Source organism: Cynara cardunculus (assembly GCF_001531365.2).
Source record: "Cynara cardunculus var. scolymus isolate 2C chromosome LG 8, CcrdV1, whole genome shotgun sequence".
Classification (NCBI taxonomy): Eukaryota; Viridiplantae; Streptophyta; class Magnoliopsida; order Asterales; family Asteraceae; genus Cynara; species Cynara cardunculus.
The window spans coordinates 21,334,840-21,349,157 of NC_037535.1; the positions used below are offsets into that span (position 1 = coordinate 21,334,840).

General features: G+C 36.0%; 1 protein-coding gene across 1 annotated transcript; it reads left to right on the plus strand.

Annotated features, from left to right (window-relative positions):
* The first annotated feature begins 983 nt into the window (after positions 1 to 983).
* LOC112516453 (presequence protease 1, chloroplastic/mitochondrial-like) lies at positions 984 to 12,652 on the plus strand. The gene is made up of 19 exons (XM_025123501.1): positions 984 to 1,285; positions 1,644 to 1,827; positions 2,396 to 2,570; positions 2,657 to 2,789; positions 3,048 to 3,118; positions 4,553 to 4,636; positions 5,522 to 5,612; positions 6,039 to 6,559; positions 6,645 to 6,809; positions 6,912 to 7,130; positions 7,223 to 7,350; positions 9,447 to 9,636; positions 10,156 to 10,239; positions 10,320 to 10,417; positions 10,790 to 11,054; positions 11,129 to 11,291; positions 11,365 to 11,545; positions 12,038 to 12,109; positions 12,189 to 12,652. Exons 1-19 carry the CDS (start codon positions 1,033 to 1,035, stop codon positions 12,328 to 12,330), a joined length of 3,219 nt encoding a protein of 1,072 aa, XP_024979269.1. The 5' UTR covers positions 984 to 1,032; the 3' UTR covers positions 12,331 to 12,652.
* The last annotated feature ends 1,666 nt before the right edge of the window (positions 12,653 to 14,318 follow it).

A 14,318-nucleotide genomic window follows, 5' to 3' on the forward strand; every position in this document is an offset into this window, starting at 1 on the left:
AGGGTCTTGATTTATAGCTTGGAGTGCCATTTAGAAGGACGAGTAGGTCAGCAGTTTTGGAGATCTCGTACTTTTGAATATAACAACTTTGGTTATTGATATAACCCCCAACTTAAATCTAGTCTTACTACGATTAAATAGAAGTCTTTAGTACTCTGATACATAACTTAATTTCGTGCTATCTTGTAAATATTGATGCCCTTCTGGGTACCAGCTTTTATCGAAGTTCAAATTGATTGCTATTTTCAAATTTTAGGGGTGTTATGCTAAAGTTACATAACCACAGTGTCCATACAAACATATTCTAACTAACCATTTGGGTTGTGGCGCACTGATTAAGTCTCAGAAGGATGTAGTGGAAAATTCCATCTACTCCAGTTTGAATCCAGGCGCTGATATGATCATGGAGGTTCACTTGCGATAACTGTAGGTTATTCATGATCTCCCGAGGATTAACTGATACATATAAACTAGAACAGAAATCCAGAGTTACTAAAAAAAACATATTCTAATTCATTTTACATACTGTTGGCCAAACATATGATCATGGATAACTCGATCCAATTCCAACTCTTTTGATATATTATATTCATTTAAAAATATATGTTGCTTAACTGCAAGGGTGGTGTCTGATTGGTTTGAGCTTGACTCAAAAGGTCAAAAGTACCAGGAGGTCCAGGTTCAAATCCAATGAGGAATAAAAATCCTCTTGTGGTTGTATTAAGATTAGTCAGGTCGCATAACGTGTTAGATATTCAGGTTAATCAAATTTTTTTGCTAAAAAAGTTCCTTAAAATAAATAAATCATATTTAAAATAAAAATTATAAGTTAAAGAAGATATTATTTAGAAAAATCCATGAAATGTTTTTCCTTTTTGGCCAAATGGACATCACAAAACCATAAAAAAAAAAAAAAATATATAAAATGGAAAGTTTGCTACGTCTTCTCCAAGCCACCACACATACGAGGTTATGAGCTACATTTTGGCCTCTGTAACCACACCGCAGTTTTCCTTACCTCCTCCATTGACGATGGAGAGAGCTGTTCTTCTTCGCTCTATCTCTTCATGTACTTCACATGCCTGTATTCGCACCTTTTCTCGTTCTTCCCATCGTCTTTCCTCCAACCGCCACCGTCTTATCCCCAATATCCACCGTCGTTCTCCTATACGCCACCACCTCCGCCGCATCTCCACCGCACTACCATCCCGCCTCCACTTCAATACTCGCTTCTCTCATATATCTCCTAAAGCCATCGCAACATCATCGCCTCAGTTCTCACCTGGTATAACTAGCACCACTACTATGTCATCTTCCGTCTGTTCCGTCGTCAGAGAACTATAATTTGGCCTTTTAATTTCGAATAACTTTGTTACAAATCGTGAACTAAAATTAATCCTTTTTATATTAATTGCTATGAAGATAAATGGGGTTTTCGAATTTCGATTGTCCTTCAAATGTTTATTCAGTTTTATGTTAGTTGAAATTTAGCGCCTTTGAATACAAAAGGCAAGTTATAGTTTTCCTTTTATCGGTACGGAGAGAATATGATCTTATTCATCGACTGATTAACTGGATTTGGTTGTCGTAGTTACTTATTTTCACTTGTTGATATTAATTTTAGGGTTACCGCTTGCTTGCAGATTCTATTGGTGCTCATGATGATGTTGCTGAGAAGCTTGGATTTGAGAAGGTCTCCGAGCAGTTTATCGATGAGTGTAAGTCGACAGCTGTTTTGTATAGACATAAGAAAACTGGTTGCGAAGTAATGTCTGTATCAAATGACGACGAGAACAAGGTCTTTGGTGTAGTTCTCCGGACTCCTCCGTAAGTATCCTTCTCAGAACTTGGAAACTGTTGTTTATGAGTTTATGCATTGTAATTGAAACAACTGATTAGTCATTAGTCCATAATTCATTGTCATTCGTGTGTATGTGCTCCATTCTGGTCTAAATAAATTTGACCAAGTATATATGTGAAATCATAATCATTTCACTTCTACTATTGGTGGGAATGGTAGCTTTCTTGTTGAAGAGCGTGGTGGGAAAGAATGTGATTGAAGAGGAACATCATCAATTGGATCTCATGCCATCATACTTTTGGAAAGTTTGATCCAAAAAAGTGTTTAGAGAAGTGCTATATTATTGGATGGTATATTGCAACAGAATTAGAGCTCACTATGCAAAATTTAGCCCATAATAAGTATATATTGTTTTTGCAATTAGTGACACAAATTCAAGGACATTGCACCACCAGCAAATGGGATCCTTTTGGGAACAAATAAATTTTCAAAGCTTACTCTGATAATGCAACTTTGAAACATTTACCAAATATGAAATTCTTTATAGTATTACTGTGTTATACTAATTGTCACTTCAACGAACTATTAATGCAGGAAAGATTCAACCGGAATTCCTCACATATTGGAACACAGTGTACTATGTGGTTCAAGAAAGTACCCTCTAAAAGAACCATTTGTTGAACTACTGAAGGGGAGCTTGCACACTTTTCTAAATGCATTCACATATCCTGATAGGACATGCTATCCTGTTGCATCCACAAACACAAAGGTTGAGAATATTTGGCGAGTTATTGGAAGTCATAGGTGATGCCTCTTCTAAATCTAGTTTAATAATGTTTTTTGTTTATCGTGTAGGATTTTTATAACTTGGTTGATGTGTACCTGGATGCCGTGTTCTTTCCCAAATGTGTGGAGGACATTCAGACTTTCCAACAAGAGGGCTGGCATTATGAGCTGAATGACCCTTCAGAAGAAATAACTTATAAAGGTCAATATCAATTTTCCTTTTCTGTATTATCAAGTATTGTAATGTACTATTGCCTATTACCGAGTCTTCATGTTATCTACTAGATATATGTAGTACTAATCTCTTAGCATTGAAGTATTTTTTATATGTTATCAGCATGGACATGTTTGTTTAATCTGATATCTTAAGTTAGAAGGTTTCAACTGAACCCTGTTAAAGCTAAGAAATTGAAATAGCATGCATATATTTTGTCTTGATTATTTGTAATACTACTTTCAGGTGTTGTATTCAATGAGATGAAAGGTGTTTACTCCCAACCTGATAACATATTAGGCCGGACATCTCAACAGGTAAATATCCGCTCATTAATGAAGTCATTTTCTCTGGTACGGGCTTGAGTCAACTCATTAAGAAAATATCACTTTGATATTTTTTGTGTTTATCAAAACAGCACCAGTTTAATTGACTTGCTTTTTCTTTGCTAGCCAGAATAGGCATGTATATGTTGTCTTCCAGTAAAGTATAAGATATGAAACGAAGGACCAGTAAGCTCTTAGCAAATGACACTTCCATAATGCAAGCTGCCAACATCATAGAAACTCTTGGTTTAGCACCCATATTCTTTGGAGATTGAAGTGGTCGTTGCTCCTCTCTTTTATTTTCCCATATCTATCCATGGAAGCTCTCACCTTTTATTAATAGGTTGTAGGGGGGGGGGGGGGGGGGGAGTTCCCTGGCATTTGGGCATCATTTGCCGTCAAATATGCGTTACCCCACTTTTGTTGCCATAAATCTGTCTCTAACTATAATCTCAAGAAGTTCACCTGCCAAATTTTTCTTGCAGTTGGTCTTATGTTTCTGCAATTCTGTTCTGTCTTTCGCTTTGCATTTCTATCTTCTGTAAGGGTAATGGAACTGAAACAAAGATGAGTTTTCAAGAAAGATGGCTTTTCACTTGAGATAAATAGGTTGGAAATGTACCGATATGAACAAATCTGTGTAGCTCCTATGATTTCCCATTTATGGTTTGTAGTAAACTAATTATACTTGCAAAGTCTTGTACTCATGACCACTTGTTCATGTTAGTAGCTAGATTGATTTTTATATTTTTATCCTTCCATTAGGGGTGGGACTTGGAAAACTGGTAAGGTTAACCTGTTATGGACAGAAGGTCACTTATTCGAGTCATGGAAACAATTTCTTTGCAAATTGCAATTGGGAGGATATATATACCATATAGAGATTTCTCTCCCAATTCTTGCAAGCCCTAGAAGCTGTGGTGCCTTGGGGTTGCTCATTTATCTTTCATTTTTGTTGATATTTGATTAATATGAACCTTCATAGCTGTTGCCTTGTGATAATTTCTAGACATGACAGGAGGGTGTATGAGATAGCCTGGGCTGGACTTTTTATGAATGTATTGATGAACTTATGCTGGTCTATCTTGATTTGCTCTCCTGAAATAAAATAAATATTATTGCACTTAGCGAGATCTTAGTTTTTGCTCACTGTGCAACCTCAGTGCCTAAAACATTGGCAAGTTATTATATCATTATATGAAAATACAAGAAGGGGAAAAACGGCCTTGTTTTATGAACCTGTGTGCCTCTTAAAAGTAGTGAATCCATGGTTCTGTCTTGTCATGCTGCTTGCAGTGTTGTTGTTGACCTGTACTTCTATTATTTATGTTTTTTTCTTTCATCAGCTGTTTCATGTTTACCTCTTGATTCTTGAGCATTAATATCTCAAACATTGTAGCTGATGCCACATTCTAATTTATGCAGGCTATTTTTCCAGACAATGCTTATGGTGTTGATAGTGGAGGTGATCCCCAAGTTATACCCAAACTCACGTTTGAAGAGTTCAAGGTGTGTATGTGTTCTATATGCTTTAAGTTAACCAACAGTACCAACTTATTCTTTTTATTTTGGAGGGTTATCTTCTAAAGCTTTGTTGTTGTAAAAGCTTGTATCTTAATTAATTATTCTGGTTTACTTCCAGGATAACTCATATCAAGCTATTATCTGAAAGTAGACGAAAATAATGGTGTATCTTCAATTCTTCTTCCAGTCATCATAATGTGTATAATGTAATGCCTTTTGGGAATTATTATGTGTTTCTCGTGTATACATAACTGCATCAATTACTACCTATACTGATTAACTAACCTCTTTAGTCCAAGTAATCCAATATTTGATTGATAATGCATATATAATATATGCCAAGAACCTATCTTTCAGAAATTATTCCCCAGTAACCAAAAATAAAACTCATGTCATATTGCTTTTGTAATGATTCTGGTCCCTTAACATCTCGAACCAAGCATTATTTCCTTGTCCGCTTAGGGGATAGAAACAAGGCCTTGATCAATATGTTCATGTTTTTGTTATCGACAGGAAAGTTGTCAATGTCCTTAACTACAGGGGTTGTTAACATAAATTTCCTCTCCCCCATCATGTTTCCTGTTGCTTGTGCAGTATTGTATGCATCCACCTTAATCAAAATCAAGTTATGTGGGATTCAGGATTTGAAAGTTGTCACTGTGTTTTTAGCTACATATTGTTTGTCTCCATAGGAGGGTAAATGCATTGAAAGATACATATTGTATCCTGTTATGTTTATCGCCTACTTTTTTTAGGCCCAACTTTCATAGTAAATTAGTTGTATAATTCATGTACTTTCAGTAGTTGTGTTTATCTGTTACAATTATCATCAGTTTGAGTGCTTTCTATTTAATAATATAAAATACACAGGATTTTCATCGCAAGTATTACCATCCAAACAATGCCAGGATTTGGTTTTATGGAGATGATGATCCAAATGAGCGTCTGCGCATCTTAAGTGGTACACCTCTTTCTCTCTTGGAATAAATTGTGTTTTTCATTTACTTTATGTGCCATAAAAAGTATTATTGAAGACATGAACACAAATATTGGCCCTTTAGATCTGATGATCAGTTATCTGTTAAAGTACTAAGAATCATTCGTATTTTTTTTCCCTATGAACATCCATCATATAACTACCGTCTTGTTTATCTTCATATTTTTCAAGTGGTATATGAAAACTTGTGCTGTGATCAGTCAGTTTTTTACGTGTTGTTATGTGATAACGAATTTAACGACTGCATGAGAGTAATGAGCCTTGACACATGAATTCAAAGCATTACATTCACAGATAGTTGCTGAAGTATGTGTATGCACCATCTTTGACCTTTGCAGTTTCATTTACCGTCTCATCTCTAATCCTTTTTCAAACCCCATTTCCAAACAGAATATCTGGATATGTTCGATGCAACTTCAGCTCGTCACGAGTCAAAAATTGAAACACAGAAACTGTTCTCCAAGCCAGTTAGAGTTGTTGAGAAATACCCTGCTGCTGAAGGTGGCGATTTGAAGAAAAACCACATGGTATGCCTTAATTGGTTGCTCTCTGATGAGCCTCTGGACTTGGAAACTGAGCTTGCCCTCGGATTTCTTGATCATTTATTGTTGGGAACTCCTGCTTCCCCTCTAAGGAAAATTTTGCTCGAAAGTTGTTTGGGAGATGCCATTGTTGGGGGTGGAATGGAAGATGAGCTCCTTCAGCCTCAGTTTAGCATTGGACTGAAGGGTGTTTCTGAAGAGAACATTCAAAAAGTTGAAGCTTTAATCATGAGCACACTTGAAAAATTGGCAGAGGAAGGTTTCAACATGGAGGCTGTAGAGGCTTCCATGAACACAATCGAGTTTTCTCTCCGAGAAAATAACACTGGATCATTTCCTCGTGGCCTTGCCTTGATGCTTCGTTCTGTTGTAAGTTGAGCTTTCTCGCAGGAATAGTTTCTGGAACTTGAGTCTTATTTCTGATTGTGATTGTTTGTATTTTTTCTGTTTACAGGGAAAGTGGATTTATGATATGGATCCATTTGAACCATTGAAGTACCAGCAACCTCTGGCGGCACTGAAAGCTAGAATTGAAAAGGAAGGATCAAAAGCAGTATTTGCTCCATTGATAAGCAAATTTATATTAAATAATTCTCATCGTGTAACCATTGAGATGCAGGTAATGTTGGGCCCAGTCTTGCAGTTATTGTATATTCATGACCATTCTTTTCTAATTATAAGACATGCTAGCAGTACTAATTTATATGTACTGTTCAATCAGCCTGATCCAGAGAAAGCTTCTCAAGATGAAGCATTAGAGAGAGAAAATTTAGAGAAAGTTAAAGCAGGTATGACCGAGGAAGATCTTGCTGAGTTGGCACGTATGACACATGAGCTACGATTGAAGCAAGAAACTCCTGACCCACCAGAGGCTCTGAAAACTGTTCCAAGCCTCTCTCTGCAAGACATTCCCAAAAAACCTACTCAAATCCCCATCGAGGTAAATTTACCTTGTAATTTATTGATCGAAGAGCTGTATGTGTTGATCTGCTGGCTTGATAACTTTAATAAGCCAAATTTTGACAACTTTAGGTTGGAGATATCAATGGGGTTAAAGTATTGCAGCATGACCTCTTCACAAATGATGTTCTTTACACTGAAATAGTATTCGATATGAGTTCACTGAAGCAAGAACTTCTTCCTCTGGTTCCACTTTTTTGGTAAGATACTGCTGCAAACATGAAGTGTCATAACTCAGTTTTGTTCTTGCCATTATGAACTTTGGTATCATTGCTGCTATCTTTATTGAGAGAAAATTACAAAAACCATTCTTGAGGTATGACCTAACTTTCTTGGATCTGTCTATTGACAAAAAGGTTACAAGTTATGCCTGAATTTTGCAATTTTATATGAAAGTCGTCTCTGAGCCTAACATCATTAGATTTCCAACATTGAGTCAGTCATGTGCTGTTCTTATTTTTTTTGTGAGGTTCTAGTGAAGGGTCATTTTGTAATTGTGTATTATTGTTGTTGTTTTTAGTTTGTTTCTTCATGATCATGATCTTTGATCTTATTCATCATCTTCCATCAACTGCCACTATCATTGCCTCCACCATACCAGAAAATCACCCATAAAAACATAAACAAAAAACATATCGTACCCAATAACAAACCCTAAATAAATAACCAAAAATGAAAATTGAACCCAAACTTAGTTTTTTTTTCAAGATCTTTATCTTCATCTTTCCCCTATCTGCTACCACCAGCAAACCCATGCCACAGAAACTCCCACATACTTTCCCTAGTCAAAACCACAAAATTGAAACAAAACCAAAAACTGAAACCAGTATGAACCCAAATCCAAACCTAAAAACCCCATGTTTTCTGGAAATTAAGCCCTCTTGTTCATGATAAGGCAACGCGGCCATTATACAATGGTGAGAGGGGACAATGTATGTTTGTCATGCACCAAGGTTGATTTTGTAATTTGTGCGTTTAATAGCTACACAAAAAAGCAATATACACTGAGTTTTTGTTGAAATGATGAAAACTTGKTTAKTTATATAGCTCATGTGATTGCTATATGCTATTATCTAACATATAATCATTTCAAATAACTCTATTTCCTGATCCTTGCATCAACATAGAATGTGTGCTTGGTCAATTAAGCTATTTCTTCCCATCAGTGCAAAGCATAGTCATATTTCCAACTAGCAAAAATCTTGGTTCCTTATCAAGCAACCAAATCATTTCTCCCTCTTGACTATTATGTACTAAATTGTTACTACCTTCAGTCAACACAAGGCCTTCCTGTTAGACATGGCATGTATACTTTATTTCCTACCATCATGGACATGCTTCTTGACAGCTTACCATTCAAATTACGAACATATTTCATGTGGAATTGTGGAAGAGCACGGTTGAAATTGTAGAACATGTTTAGTTGTGGTTACTCCTTTTCCTTGTACCAACCCCTCCCCCCCAACAATGCTTGAACGAAGAACAAAGAATTTGTGTAGTGATGGTAAAATCAACAAACTTTTGTACTTGTAGGGCCTTAAGGACGGAATGCTCAACATTGTTGAGATTGTTCTAGGTTCTTTTTTCATCCGTTTCTTAGTAATATCAAGGGCTGCTGAATATATGGGATGATATTGAATATCTAATTTAGTTATACTTTTGTCATATTGATCATCAGTCAAAGGGGCGAGTTAGGCCAGACGCGGCGATCAGTTGGACCTTTGATTCATTAACATCTCTTTTTTCTCAAACACACATTGTGGAATGATTTAATAACAAAAGGCTGACGCCAAATTTGGGGGAAAATAGATAAGTTGTAACTACCATTTGTGAAAGAAGTTTTATGTCTATTGTTTGTGTCCAGTGTATATTTACTGCCATTAATGTCTTAAGTACCTTAATTCACCAATGTCCCAAATGTACATCTAATTCCATCTTTTGGTTTTGTCATGCTAATGATTTCTATGATTAAGCATATTYGATGCCTAGGAAACTTGTATACTCCTATTTTCTTGATTCAAAACCCTACTTCAATATTTTAAAACTTTGCTTCCCTCCTGGGAAGTGAAGGATTCTTCTGTTAATGATATCTGAAAGAAACAACTGGGCACATTTGGATCAAGTTATGTAACAGCCAAGCACAAAAAATGACAGATAGGCTGCAGCCAAAGAGGGAAGAGAAAAGTGGAACTTAGATGGTTAAATTAATAAAACAAAGTACTTATACATCTTTTCCTTTTTTCCACATTGTCAATCATGCTATTGCTTATACTTGTTCTACTACATTGCTCAACAGTCAATCATTGCTGGAGATGGGTACAAAAGACCTAGACTTTGTGCAGCTAAATCAGTTAATTGGAAGGAAGACGGGGGGAATTTCAGTATACCCTTTAACATCATCAAAGYGAGGGTCGGATGCCCCTGTCAGCCATATTATTGTTAGAGGCAAAGCCATGTCTGCACGTACTGAAGATCTTTTTAACCTGGTATGTGCCTTGTATTTTTGGGATGATAATAATAGATTACTTGTGGCTGAACTCAAAGTTTTAGACTTGATCATAATTCCAAAATGGGTGCTCTTTATTTGGTGAGTTACCAAGATTAGGTTGTACCGAGGTTAATATTTGGTTAAATAGTTTAAAGCAGACTCATGTTAGCCATTGCCATAATTACTACTTGCCAAACACCCTTAATATGATCTGCATGTGTTACTAATTTTCTCCACCTGCCGTCTACAGTGCTTCTTTAGTTGATTTTGTAGCATATGCTTTGTAATGACCCCTGGTATAATATTAGAATTCAAGGGACTTTAATTTACCATACATTGTAGGGATTCTGATTATGCAGTTTGCTAGTAAGAAACTAGTGCCATCTCACGTACCCATGTATAAATGTGTATGTGCTGCTAGGGAGGCTGTATGCAACATACAGCCATAAGTTCTCTTGTATCTTGTCTGTATTCTTTTGTAGCAAACATAATAAGCTTACAACACCATCCCTTTTAGGTCAACTGTATTCTCCAAGATGTCCAGTTTGCAGATCAAAAGCGCTTCAAGCAGTTTGTCTCCCAAAGCAAAGCTAGAATGGAGGTATTGATTGGAGTCATGGACAATTTAGTTATCACTGTTATTTCTTTGATATGATCTGATTTTGTAGTCTCTGTATGTAGAATCGATTAAGGGGAAGTGGTCATGGCATTGCAGCTGCAAGGATGGATGCAAAGTTAAACAATGCAGGGTGGATCAGTGAACAGATGGGTGGTGTCAGGTTGGATTTATCGGTGTATTTGAGCATTATTTTATATGGCTGGTATGCTAGTTAAAATGATAAACCATGAGTAAAGTTACTTGGGAAGATGCATATTGATGAGAAAAATAAAGGGAAAGAGGAAAGAACAATGATTTATGAGGGGGCATTTTTCATTATGCACCGGTGTCCTTGTGAACTGTAGCTTTGTGAAGTTGTCGATTAAAATGCATATAAGCTTGAATGATTATGTTTAAATTGTTTTTTCCGTTAAATAGGAGCTTCCATATTTGGTATGGGTATCTTCTGCGAGGCATCAAATTGAATTTATACCACCTGTCTATTATGATCTTGTTTCAAGGCGTCATTGGATTAATATTCAGTGTGTTGCAGTTACCTGGAATTTTTGAAAGATCTTGAAGAGAAAGTCGAACAAGACTGGAGTGGAATTTCATCGTCCCTTGAAGAGATACGCAAAACCCTGCTCTCAAAGAATGGTTGCCTTGTGAATCTCACCTCTGACGGGAAAAACCTTAAAAACTCCGAGAGATATGTTGGGAAGTTCCTTGATTTGCTTCCAAGTACTTCTCCAGTTACATCAGCTTCTTGGAATGCACGACTTCCTTCGACGAATGAAGCAATCATAATACCTACTCAGGTTGGTTTCTATGCTAATTAAACAATTATTTCTCTTCAAGTTTTCATTATTAAATTGCTTTATCATAATTGCAGGTAAATTATGTCGGAAAAGCTGCAAATCTATATGGAACTGGTTATCAACTCAAGGGGAGTGCCTATGTTATATCTAAACACATAAGTAATACTTGGTTATGGGATCGTGTGCGAGTTAGTGGTGGTGCTTATGGAGGCTTCTGTGATTTCGACACTCATTCAGGTAAAAAGCAAGCAATTTTTTTTTTCCTTGTCAACTTTGTTTTGTATGTTCCTTAACCAATTTCTGCAAACAGGAGTATTCTCATTTCTATCTTATCGGGATCCTAATTTGCTGAAGACTCTAGATGTATATGATGGAACAAGTGATTTCCTACGTCAAATGGAAACAGATGATGATACTCTTACAAAGGCAATCATTGGGACAATTGGTGATGTAGATTCATACCAATTACCCGATGCCAAAGGATATAGCAGGTAAGTTTTTACCTTTTTTCCCTAAAAAATGTTATGGCAGCAAGTAGACCATTTAAAGTACAAGCCAACTGTTGAAAGTACTGCAACGACCTCTGCCAATTAGTATTTTTATTAATTTTATCATTAGCATTTATAATTGAAACAAGAAAGTACCAGAATGTTATAAAGGGGTATTTTGGTCATTTATTATTATTTCATTACAATTTTAAAGTTATATTCTGTGGACCAAACCGATAAATTTCAATTTATCTGATGGAATTGTCGGATTCCATTCCATGCCAACCAAATGCCTGGCCAAACATTCTGCCAAACCTGATTCAATGCCATTCCAATTTCTTTGACACATTCTATTCACTCCCATAAACATTCTGCAAACCAAACACCCAATCATTCTCCTGAACTACTCTTAGAGACCATCTAATGTCCATCAAATTTAAGATGTTGTTGGGGTCACGTGACGAACATGTTAATGATGTGAACTGGTATTTGCAGCTTATTGCGATACTTATTGGGAATCACAGAAGAAGAAAGACAAGTAAGACGCGAGGAAATACTATCGACAAGGTACAGTCCGCATTTTTTCAAAACTTCTGATAGTTGCATATCGTGACGATGCTCATTTATCTTTTTCTATTTTTTAAAGCTTGAAGGACTTCCAAGAATTTGCAAATGCAATTGATGCTATCAAGGATCAAGGCGTTGTGGTAGCTGTGGCATCGCCTGATGACGTTGATGCTGCAAACAAGGAACGTTCCAACTTCTTTCAAGTGAAGAAAGCCCTCTAAGAATTACGAGTGCTGGCAGATTTTTCATTCAACTTTTCGTTGCTGGTACAATTTTCTTGAAATTTCTATGACGAAATTTATTTAACCAGCATGACTCAGCTTAATAGCTTGAAATCATGGCAGAGTACTCTTTATATCGAACAACATTATAGAAATCACATTTTTAGATTAGGACAACGAGATGGAAACGATTAGATGACTGAGACATGTCCAACTCACACCGTTTCATTCCATTTATATCATGTTCTTCTCTGAAACCTCCATGCACACTTTTTTGTTTACATATTTCATGGTAAATATTATTTCACACATTTTCAAGCTACTTATATATATATATATATATATATATATATATATATATATATATATGATTGTGTCAGTTTCTGAGCAAAGGAAAAGTATCCAAATTTATAAGCTTTATTAGCTGCTTTTGTATGCAAATGGGAAGCATATTAGGATCAAAAGGTGATGAATATACTTACAAATTAGGGTTCCAAAAGTCAAAAGTTTGACTTGTATCTAGAATGAAGATGATAGATATATAGCATTTATGTAGTGTGGGGAAGGTGATAATGAAGAAACACAAGGAAAGGCAACCCCATCTTTACTATATGAATTGAGAGAGTGAAAGAATAGTGTCAGAAGGTTGGAGTTTGGGGTCTTAACTGCAACTGGGTTGGGTACAATACCAGTGGTCTTGTTTCTAATTGCCTTTTTATCTATCTTGCTTGCATTGGGGGTACTTTTATGGTCCATCCCTACCCTCATCTTATTATACCTTCTTTTCCAATATTGGCTTATAATTTACCTCTCTATCTTATTGCAGAACTGAATGCCTGCAGGTACAGTTGCACTTTCAGTTTTTGCTACATCACTTTCTTCCATCTCTATCTTCTACTTGTACCCTGCAACTTAACTAAGCTTTTAACAACAAAATCAAACATCATTTTGATTCCAAATCTTTAGCAACAAAATAGCCTAGAGTTTTCATTTACTGAAACTAAGGGTCCGTTTACCAAATGCTTACTTACTGGGTAAACGTTTTCTGGCTAGAGTTATAACGTTTACTTATCGGGTAACATTCTTGGCCATCAAAATGGATTGTTGGTGTCTCTTACTCGGCAAGCGTCAACCAGTTGGTCAATTATACATGACTGTTTGGTAGTGACTTAATAATATAGAAAATGACTTATTCAGTAGACTTCTAGAGAGAGCTTTATGGAGAAAGCCAAGTTTTTTTTGAACCCTCAATTATAAGAGAGATTAATCCATACAGACAATTTTATCCATACATGATTTAAGAGGTTGGTTGTTTACCTCTTTAATAGTTCATTTAAAATGCAACATCTGAATCATTAAGAAGTGAATCTTGTTTGGCAAAAAAAAAAGTCTGCCTCTTAATGGTTCTAAAACCCTTTGAATGATTTTGTATCCTGAGTCTTCCTTAATCATTAAGTGCCCTGATTTCATTGTAAACACTTATCAAACAATTATATTTCATCTTGCACTATATCATGAGAGCCTCGTAATCATTCTGATCATTTAATGATTCTGCACAATACCATTTAGCAACTTCCAAACAACCCCTTAATAGAAAACCAACCAAATAGTCCTAAGGCTCTTCTATTTCACTTACTGGGTAAGATTCGATTCTTGTCATGCTCATTCGGTAAGGTAACCGACACCCTATAAGCATTTTCATTTGGTAAATGGGTTTTAAGCGGTTGTTTACTACTTGTTTACCATCAAAGGTAGGAGTTGCTTACCTAGTCAAAGATGATGTTATGCTGAATGAAATGCTGGGTAAGTGATTAAGTTGGATTCAGCTGTTAATGTTGAGGCAATTAAGTCAATGGAGATTGAAAATAGGTGGGGTAGGTTGAATGAATTATTAAGAAGAAAAGGGTTGTTATAATTAGGGAAATTTATAAAAATAACCGGTTTACACAACCCTTTGCCACAAAATAACCACATTTTAGAGGTTTTGC